The sequence below is a fragment of the Ambystoma mexicanum genome, chromosome 13 (assembly GCF_040938575.1).
Source record: "Ambystoma mexicanum isolate Mex_15411 chromosome 13, UKY_AmexF1_1, whole genome shotgun sequence".
Classification (NCBI taxonomy): domain Eukaryota; kingdom Metazoa; phylum Chordata; class Amphibia; order Caudata; family Ambystomatidae; genus Ambystoma; species Ambystoma mexicanum.
This window is the reverse complement of record NC_090938.1, coordinates 623,460,815-623,471,765: the sequence shown is the minus strand read 5'-3', so window position 1 is coordinate 623,471,765 and position 10,951 is coordinate 623,460,815. Positions and strand designations below refer to the sequence as shown.

At 41.6% G+C, this 10,951-nt stretch overlaps 1 protein-coding gene across 2 annotated transcripts in view; it reads right to left on the bottom strand.

Moving 5' to 3' along the window:
• Positions 1-2,262: 2,262 nt before the first annotated feature.
• The window catches only part of LOC138521583 (keratin, type I cytoskeletal 13-like), a 30,076-nt gene continuing 21,387 nt past the window's right edge, over positions 2,263-10,951 (bottom strand). Inside the window, exons 7-8 of one of the 2 annotated variants that reach the window (XM_069634525.1) lie at positions 7,165-7,214; positions 2,263-3,153 (exon numbers count right to left, since the gene is read on the bottom strand). In XM_069634525.1, the coding sequence (XP_069490626.1) occupies positions 3,038-3,153; positions 7,165-7,214 (166 nt within the window). In that variant the 3' untranslated portion in view covers positions 2,263-3,037. The remainder of the gene's footprint in view (positions 3,154-7,164; positions 7,215-10,951) is intronic. The other variant, XM_069634526.1, reaches the window with a different exon arrangement.

Genomic DNA, 10,951 nt, shown 5'->3' with positions numbered 1-10,951 from the left:
CTAGGCTGGACTATTGCAACAGCCTCTTTCTAAATCTTCCTGCCTCTACTCTTCAACCTTTTCAACTTATCCAGAATGGGACTGCGAGACGTGTCCTTGGCCTCAAGCCCAGGGATCGTATCTCTCGAGCTCTGAAATCTCGCTGGCTCCCCATGCCTGCAAGGATCAAGTTCAAGACCCTCTGCATCGCCTGGGACCGCTCTACCTCTTACATTCTCTTCCAAAATATCTCCCATCCCAAGCTCTCTGCTCATCCACCTCCAACTCCCTGAGGGTCAGATACTTCTCCAAGCCGAGAGCTGTGGACAGATCTATCTCCTCTGCTGGGACCTCCCTCAGGAACAGCCACCCTGCCTCTTTCAGACTTGAGCAGAACCACCTCCAGTTCCGGATGCAAACTCAACACCTTCCTTTACGCTTTCGCTTTCTCTCTTGCTCTCCCCTGCTGATGCACTTGACTGCTCCATGCACTGGTCACCTGGTCAGCCTCTGAACTCAGGCCCAGGCTCCTGCATTTCCAGTGCCCTCTCACTGCCTCGGACTGTCCAGAATTTAAGGGTCTATATCTACTGTCCCGTCTCTCTGCACTTATGAGCCATCCGCTGGCTGCACTTGTGAGTTAACTGCACTTCCCCCTCCCCTGACCCCTGGCACTTCTCTTCTTCCCTCTTCCATCCACTTGCAAGATCTGAATGACACAAGGCCTAGTAAGATCGTTATTTTGTCCTCCCTTTGTTTTCCCCTCCTTGTCTTGTTGCGCCTGTACAGGTGCGTTATAAATACCACATTATATATCATATCAGATCATTTTTGTGATTGTATTGTATATGAAAACTAACATACTATGTGCATTGTTTACTTATGACATATTATTAAAATCAATGCATAGCTTATTGCATCGTTTCATCAGATATTTTACTATCTTTTTTTATGGTCAACAAGTTAATCCTACAGGGAGACGTGCAGTGGAATTCCTGATCCCGTGGGTTACTTGATCTGACATTGGCAACCTTTTGATTCCCAATAGTACCTTTCGGCAATGGCCTAAATTTAAACAACCACAGAAAAATGTAATGGCATTATGGTTGACCTAATAGTAATAACTAAGTAATAATAATGATAGTTTGATTTAATGGACCTCAAGTTTTGTTCCTCATATCGGGGCCTGTCCTTCTATGACCACATTGTTGTTTCGCCGATTTCAGGCAACCATCTCAGGTGTAAAGGTGCTAAAATCCGGGGAAAGGGGTAGGGTGTCCAAATGTTATGTAGCTAGTAATTTCCAGAGGGTAAAACTATGCAAAATGTGGTGAGGATTGGTAAAACGGTGTGGAATAGTATAAGGAACAACACTTTGCCAAGGCACAAACCCATATACACATTTTGACTTATGCTGAAATCCAGGGAAAGGGGTGGGGTGTCCAAATGTCATGGTGCCAGTATGGTCTAGGCGGGCCTAACAGGTCGCTATGCTCAATTTGGTGCAGATTGGTAAAATGGTGTGGAATTATATAAGGAATGCTTCGCCACAAACAAACAAACAAATGTTGACTTTTGCTGAAATCCGGGAAAAGGGCGGGGTGTTCAAATGTCATGTAGCCAGTAATATCCATAGGGTCCTAACAGGCAACTATACAACATGTGGTGCAGATAGTTGAAACAGTGTGGAATTGTATAAGGAACAACGTTTTGCCATAAATCCTGCCACAAACAAACAAATACATTTGCACTTGTATATGTATAGATAGATATGTAGAAGGAGAAAATGTGAATAGAATACTTTTTATATCTCTGGCACCATGATCATACATTAAGAAGCTAAAACCTTGATACGCTATTTAAGCATTATTCGGTTGGCACATCAGAAATTATTCTGGTTTGACATGTTTCAGATGGTGTCAATTGCCACACAAAAAGTGTTTCTGAAGCGGTAAGATGGCTCCTACTTCCGAAACCTTACTTCTGCCCGTAGTGCACATGTTGAAATCTGACATAATGGACTGAGTGACCATCCCTTCCAATGTGGCCAGACAGTGATCCTTCGTAAGTATGTAATTATTAGTCTTATAGTTAAAGTGCTTAGAAGTGTGATGAAACCAGCAAGATGATCTATGTAAAATGTGATATTATTAGAATGCAAGTTAGATAGATATTTAGCTAAACTTGTTTGCAGTGAGTCAGGCAGTCAATTGACATGAATACTGAAGAGTCTGAAAACTTATATTATCTGAATTGTTCAAAGTAATCCAGACCAAGATGAGATTGGCACAATCCCGTAAAGAATCTTTATTAGACAGAGCAGATTGAAAGAAGGCAATCCTCAAATTGACAGAAATGTGCTCACTCAACACTATGAAATATTTTCAAGAAACATCTCCTATTGTAAGGACAAGTCATTAAATAAAGCATATAAACTGGCCCATTGCTGTAACACACACCAAATCCAAATTGCATGCAGCAAGGATACAATCTATATAAAGGTTTTTATTTCTGAAGAAGATTGAAGTTTTGTCTACTTTTATTTAGGAATCCGTTGGTTATCCCTTAGGAAGCACTCTTTTCAATTACATCTCAAACTATTTCTAGCCCACGTCCACTTCCCACAAAGACCCATAGTAGATCTAATCTAAAGACATCATGCATTGGTATCCCAATTAATTGTTGATCAACTTATTTTAGTAATATTTTATTAACCCAAGTAAGTAGCTTGCTCTTCAACCAACGTCATATTTAAGTGGTGTAGATGCCAAAATGTCATTTGACTGGGTCAGTTGGGCAACGGTCTATCACCTGCTTCTGAATTACCATCTGATATATCGAACCAAAATCTGCAGGTGACACAATGTCACTTGCAGATTTTGGTTCGATATATCAGAAGGCATTTCAGAAGCATGTGTGTTGAATTTAATAATAAGCCCATTTAAGCATCTGAACTTAACATTGTTTCCCTAATGCAAAGGTTACAAAATATCACTTCTATTCCATTGTGCTTCTAGTTTGATTGTTCATTGGGACTAGGCATTGTGTTGGAATGTGCTTAGTATCTTCTTAGTTGTGAGGAAACTACTTTGCCATCAACCTCCTCGATGGTGCGGATTTGAGTGGTTGATGTGATGGTTTTGCTTGTAGAGGAGCTGGAAGAGGAACTGGATCCTGAGACAAATAGAAAACCATTAGAATAAGTATAATTGTTTGCAACAAGAAATTAATCATTTATTTTTTGCTTGTTGATATCTCCCCATTAAAATGTAGATAAACTATATAATAGCTACCATACCCTCACTCATTTCCTTAATAATTTAAGTATGTGGCATGACCCCATAACCAATATATGTCTACATCTGCTAATGTGCCATGTCTTTTGTCAGATACATGGTTGAAGGAAATGTTCAAAGCAGGAGCTGCAGGACAGCTAGAAATAAAGTATCAGTGCTACTGTCCTTTGCCTCATCAACATTTCATGTTTACTAAATTTTATTTGACATCCTAGCAAGGTGAGGAGACCATCTGCATTACAGCATCAACTATCAAATTGAGTCAGTGTTAGAATGGATTTCTTTTTTTAAAAAACTTTTATCTATTGCTGGCAACAGGTACAGGACAGGAGGGATACATTCTGCATTTTAATGTTCAGTACATTAAATTCACATGATTGCATATACAAGGCAGCACAAGAAGCACAGATACTAAACTCTGCTCTGGTGAACTGATTGTCAGGGGTCCACCCTTGTTAGTGAAACAGGGAACACTTCTGCAAAGTTAGCCAGGCCAATTCAAGATAGCTTGGAGAGCAGTCAAGGCTAAGTCTCAGGAGTAGTGGGGGTGATCTGAGGTCTTGGATAAGCACACACATTGGGACGACACAAATTACCCTTAGACAGTAGTATATCAAAAATACACAATGCATTAGTCCCAGAACAAACACAAGTGAATAATGAAGAACACAGTAATATCACTACTTAAACACAGACTATATCAAATATTTGTACAGTCACTTTTCAGTCAAAGTGGTAAAGTGCAGATTCCCGCCAAATCCTGTGTGGAAGGAAAGCAACCACACTTTATAACAATGGCCAAATCCAGCAATGGATATCCCTAACTTTATAAGTCCAGCCGTATAAAGACTGGAGCCTTGTACTAAGTGTCAAGTTATTGCGTAAAAGCTTTCAGTGATGCGTAAAGCTACAAAACACAATATTCGATGGGGGGAAGGGCGGTTAGAAGATGACACTGGAGTGTGGAAAATCTGGTTACGAGAGTCAGAGGGGGAACTGCTGTGGAGCAGAAAGCTTCCCCAACTTTCAAACAGCTTTAGGGAGCAGAGGCCACCCAAGCCAAGGCAAGGACTAGAGCAGAGGCCACCTAAGCCAAGGCAAGGACTACAAGGGATCCTTGGTGCGTAAAAATGGATTAGATGAACTAGGGGCCACCGGGAAGTGGTATGATTACTCACTGCCCTTAGCTCACTCTGGGGTCAAAGGTGGCAGGTTTGAAGAAGGTCGTCTGGATTACAAAATCCCCTCCTTGGTTAAGCTTCAAAGTGCACAGGCGCTGCGGGTACTGATGTGGGTCCGGTTTACAACTGGAGCTGGATCCATGTCACAAATACAGGACAAAGAAAGCACTGATGCAGCTGATTTCAGGACAAGAAAGGTGGGAAAGTCGTCAGCAGTGACCACCACTGTCACACAGTGATGCAGGGGCTCCCAAGTCTCAGAGACTGACTTATGCTTCTCTCTCGTGGCCCAAAGCAGTAGGGGTGATGAGATTTGGCAAGAAGAGGCTTTGCAGTGTGACCTTGGATTCACCCAGAGCTCAAGCCAAGCTTGATGAAGCAATGCTCCAGCGTGGGTGCGAAGGGACAAGCTGTTCAGTCCAGTAGAGGGCTCAGGGACATTTCAGAGAAGGCTTGTTTGCAGGGCTTAAAGGAGGTGTTGTACATGATTGAGCCCACCAAACCAAGGGGTTGGAGAACCTTTCCAGGTCTTCAGAGATCAAGCGCAAAGCAGGGCTCTACCGGGACAACAACAGACTCAGGCTGCCAAACCTTCTCTGCGTGGTTCCGGATAGTCCTTGGTTCTGCATCGCTTCACTGGATACTTGGCTCCATGTATAGGTCGATTTAGACCTATGGGTGATCTGTGAGTCTGCTCTCAAGACTCCTCCTCATATCCTAAAGTCCAGGGGTGTGCTCGCACACAGCTGGTCAATGAGGAAATCTGCCCCACTTATGCCCGCCAGCAGTGGTCCAAACAGGCACCCCTGCGGCTCTCAGGCTTTCATGCACACTAGACATCCTGGCATCAGTAGTGTGGATTAGGACCAGACAGTTCCAGGCCACTTTCTGGCTATCCACTCATGTGACATGCCTGAGCCAGAGAAAAGCGCTGGCTTTAGTGGGTGAATGCAGGCCCAAATATGGACTCCCCAGACCATAAAGAGCAGAGGGAAGGCCAATGGACAAAATGGCCAAAGGAGAAGACAAAAAACCTTGTAGCACGGCCATGACAGACACTAGCCACAGTCATGTGCCAAACGCGGTAAGTGCGGTATGGCTCAGTACAGGTTAATAAAAATACATGCAAAAGCTTCTCCTGCCACCAGTCTACTCCTAGGCACATTGTCCAGTTACCAAAAAATCCTTAGTGGATGGCTATGGCCCAAAAACGCAAAGACCCTAGTGCGCAGTACAGTAACATACTTTGCTCACTGAAATACAGATGCCAACAGCGGCAAGAAAGTCATAAGACTAAAGGAAACAAAGTTAACCCAGTACTGACTGTCAGACGGACGAGACCAATGAGCGAAAGTGCAGAGGAGCGGAGCTGAAGGCTGTGCTTGACAGAAAGTCAGAACAGGAGGCTGAGACAAAAGCAAAAGGTTGGGGGTCCACAAATATAGAGGTAAAATAGCAGTAAGTGAAATCTGACTGATGCTTCCGTCAAGTAAAAACATTACAAAATCTTGTCTTTCCTGGCCAATATAGTCTGTGTTGATAAACATATTATTGCCCGAGTGGGCTATGCCAATATCTCACTGAAGTCTCACTGTCTATCAACACAAGAGACTCCAGGAATTTCAGAATGCAGCCATTAAACTCATTACTTGTCTATGAAAACACCACCGCCCACCCCAGCGTGGCTGAGTTAACTTCACATGTTGCCAGTCAAGGACCGGATCACCGTCACACTGACCTGATCTAGCTAGTTATTAAAGGTCAACTGGGCCCTGCTCTTAGATATCTACAATCTAAGGTCCAGCACTACCACCCAAAACTGGAAACCTAGGCTCCATCAACCAACTCCTGTTTGAAGTCCCCAAATCAAGGGATGCAGGGCATGGAGACAGTAGAGTCTCTGTCATCAACTACACAGCACGGATCCAACTTTTTCTCCGCGTCTGCTAAGCCACCTCTACATTTAGTGACTGGCTGTGCCAGTGGACACGCTCCCCCACATCCTGTATATTCCCCCATTGATCTGTCCCACCACATGGTGCAAGATATGCTTATCCTCCTATTGTATCTGCTGATGCGCACAGTAGCAATTTGTTTTGTTGTGTGCACTGCGAATGAAATCAAATAAAAAGAATAATCATCGAATGCCAGCTGCAGGTCACAATGTTCGGCACCAAGGACACTTACGCCCTCTTTATGAGGTTCGTAGATATTTGGTCCTGATTAGCAGAAGCCAAACATGCAGATGTTAAGAAATATTTTGAGCAAAAATTTCAAAAATCCTTGTTTTGAGGATTAAAATGCACATGCTACAATTATGGGTATACACTACTGTACCATGTGCAATAATGCACAGAAGGACGATAATTGACCCTTCTCTGCCCTGCACTGCAAAAAGGGCACTAAGCTGGGCATCTGAAAAGCACTCTTTTGGGGTCCACAAGCAAAGTTGTGTCCTCTTCCCCTTTAACTTGAAGGGATGCATTAGATCATCTCTTCACATGAAGGATACAAATATGTTTTATGGTTTGGGGAGGTTAGTGGGGGGTCTATATTCGACCTCTACCTTTTTGAACAGCCAGTAGGGCTGGAGTAGAGTCATTCACATGTCAGACAGCACTCATATGAGACTGAAGCTTTCACAACCTCAGCAATCTTTCAGGTGAATTAACACAAACTTCTCTATTGAGCCATGCACTACTGCCCACCCTTAAGCTGTTCACCTTGCTTAACAGATTCAGACGTCCAACCGGCAGACCTGCGAAGGAAAGAATACTTTGTTAATGTCACAGAAGACAAATAATCTTTCATGCAATACAGAAATATTGATTGCACAAGATCAAGAATGGGGTCATCAATTAGCCTTGCGCATTTAAAGAACCCCAAGAATGTGATTGGTTAGCAGATTAATTCCATTTCTGTGCTCGACCCATGACAGGGATTCCGAGTTTTGTAATGAAGGTTCAGACAGACAGCTAGCTGTTCAATGAAGATACAGCAACAAGAATATGAAACATCAAAATAAAATAGTAGAGTTGATTTGGAAAATTGCTAAAACTTTTTCAAACATCACAGAAAATGCCACACAGTCTTCCAATAGACTAAAACTCATGCTAGCAACAGAAAATATTGGGTTTATAGTGTTTTATTCGACAGTCGTAGTTTCGAAATACGAAGGTTTCGACACAAAAGCATTGAAAAAAAGTTTCAAATGCGTTTAAAAAAAAATGTTTAATGGGGGGGACTCCTCCCAACCCCCAGTTTTCTTTTTAAAACAAACTTTTTTTTCTATACGAAACGAAAATAAAACCAGAAACATGAAAATAAATGCAATTGAAAAATGTTTTTTCAAAACTTTGTATTCAAAACTTTTGTCATTCAAAACTAAGTTTTCGAAAGAATGACTGGATAGGAAATATTGCACCATATGTAATAGTGATACATGCTCTGAGATGCAGGCATTCACATAATTTGCTATCACACACAATTAGGAATATGAGTGCACAATTTCAAACAGGTTCTCTGCATTTGATATATTCCTAATGTGCGAAGTAGCACTGGATGTACCTTTCATTTACAAATGACTTAGACCGTGTCTAGATTTGTTTCTGCCCTCTTCAGGGCATCTTGCTTATTGTTATTCATTTAGTGATCATGTCCCCACTTTCCTGCAATCAGGCATTCTACGTTGGACAAATTTGTTTGCTAAAGTGTACCCTTACAGATGGTATGAGTTAGCTTCCTGGGCAGGGCATGATAAGCAATTGTTTGGATGCATTAAATATATTATCTACATCTAAAAGGCTAATTCTGTCCAACTACAGTTCATTACTAACTTCAGACATTATTTTTGTTCCATCGAAGGATCAAACATTTTTAACAGATGTTTCATTTCCACTTTTCAAATAAACTGCATGTCATCAATAAAGTTGATCCAGAGAGGTGCTTTCCTATATATTATTGAAATGCTGCTTTTGAAGCAAAACGGGCACTGTGATGAGGGCTCCCCCTTGCACCTAGAAATGCAAACGTATTAACAGGCATGCTGGAAAGTTTGCTTCAAAAGCAGCATTTCAATAATATATAGGAAAGCACATCTCTGGATCAACTTTATTGATGACATGCAGTTTATTTGAAAAGTGGAAATGAAACATCTGTTAAAAATGTTTGATCCTTCGATGGAACATAAATAATGTCTGAAGTTAGTAATGAACTGTAGTTGGACCGAATTAGCCTTTTTAGATGTAGATAATATATTTAATGCATCCAAACAATTGCTTATCATGCCCTGCCCAGGAAGCTAACTCATACCATCTGTAAGGGTACACTTTAGCAAACAAATGTGCCCAACGTAGAATGCCTGATTGCAGGAAAGTGGGCACATGATCACTAGATGAATAACAACAGGCAAGATGCCCTGAAGAGGGCAGAAACAAATCTAGACACGGTCTAAGTCATTTGTAAATGAAAGGTACATCCAGTGCTACTCCGCACATTAGGAATATATCAAATGCAGAGAACCTGTTTGAAATTGTGCACTCATATTCCTAATTGTGTGTGATAGCAGCATGCCTGTTAATACGTTTGCATATCTAGGTGCAAGGGGGAGCACTCATCACAGTGCCCGTTTTGCTTCAAAAAAGGGTCTTATTAAACAGATGAAAACAACCTCTAATACGCATTCAGCCAAATCTAGGCGCATGTTTATGTGCCCATATACCTTTGCAAATCTTTTTTGTAAGAACTATTCTTAAGGTTGCATTACTTTCTTGAAATCAATCGGAATATCCATTAAGGAACCTATCCAGAAAGGAGCTAGGGCATTGTTTCACGACCAGATGATTTGGCAGGAATGTTACATTGATTAATATTGTAATGTGTATTTTCATTATTGGCATATGGTAAATACCTACAGTTGGAAGATACTATCTTAATGATTACTCTTGCTGTGGCTGCATTATATACTATATATCTATTTGTCATTTCACTGCCGGAACTTCATTTCTCCCATATGGAATTTCAGATGTATATAAACATCCTAAGAGCAGTCAAAGGGTTAAACATGAGGTTATCTATCAACTAATGTTGTTTATATCACCTTTCAATAGGGCTCTTTTAATAACCTTACATTGCAATGGATAACTTTCATCGACTACTCAAGTGATGATTTGCTGATTAAAATGATTAAATGCGGAACCAAATTAATGGTAATTGTGCAATTCTCACCAATACGATCTGATTGGGAATAGCACATGGCGGGAAACCTTCCATTTAAGCATGTCTATGTGCTCTGTTGTGAAGATCCAATTATGTTTTTTGGAGAGTTGCTACCATATTTTCAGTGCTTCAGTCCTTTTATAGAAGAATCATCACCAACTTCCAGAGAGGGAGCCACAACCATGTAAACTTTAAAGCAATGCATCATTTTACAGTAACAAACAAAGTGAATGTTTACAGTTATGTAACCCTACCTGTAACAACACCTTGTTTACCTTGGGCTTAGTGCACTTAACAAATAAATATACGCCTCTCTTTGCACACTATATAAATAACAATAGGGTAGGCAGATATTAAATAGGACAGCAAGGAATATTGGCATAGTTCCTTAGGGTTCATTACCAACAATACAAACAATGCTGAAATTATTTTATGTGCCTACAAACTATAGCACTAATACTACAAGACATGCACGTCAACATGGTTCATATGTGTCTGCTGATTCAGAGAAAGCTCAATCCTTTTGGAATTATCCACCAGCTTGGGTGCTTGGGCCAAACACCAAACAATAATTTCCATTATATTCTTGTCAATCACCTGCCAGCATGATATCTTCCACCAATAGGTGAAGTCCCCACACAGCCCGACCCATCCCAAGTGACATCACCTAGTCATCCCAAGGCTACTACATAAACAAGACCTTTCCAAAGTGACATCACCCGGTCAACCCATGGATACTATGTGGACAAGACCCTTCCAAAGTGACATCACCTAGTCACCCCAGGGCTACTATGTGGACAAGACCATTTCCAAAGAGATATCACCTTGTCACGCTAGGCCTACTGTGTGGACAAGACCTTTCCAAAGTGACATCTCCTAGTCACCCCAGGGCTACTATGTAGACAAAACCTTTTCAAAGTGACATCTTCCAGTCACCCCATGGATACTATGTGGACAAGACCCTTCCAAAGTGACATCACCTAGTCATCCCAGGGCTACTATGTGGACAAGACCTTTTCTAAAGGGATATCACCTTGTCACGCCGGTGCTACTATGTAGACAAGACCTTTCCAAAGTAACATCTCCTAGTCACTACTGCAGATAAGACGTTTCCGAAGGGACATCACTTGGTCACCCGATGGCTACTATGTGGACAAAACCTTTCAAAAGTGACATTTCCTAGTCACCCTAGAGCTACTATGTAGACAAGGCCTTACCAAAGTGACATCTCCTAGTCACCCCATGGATACTATGCAGACAAGACCTTTCCAAAGTGAC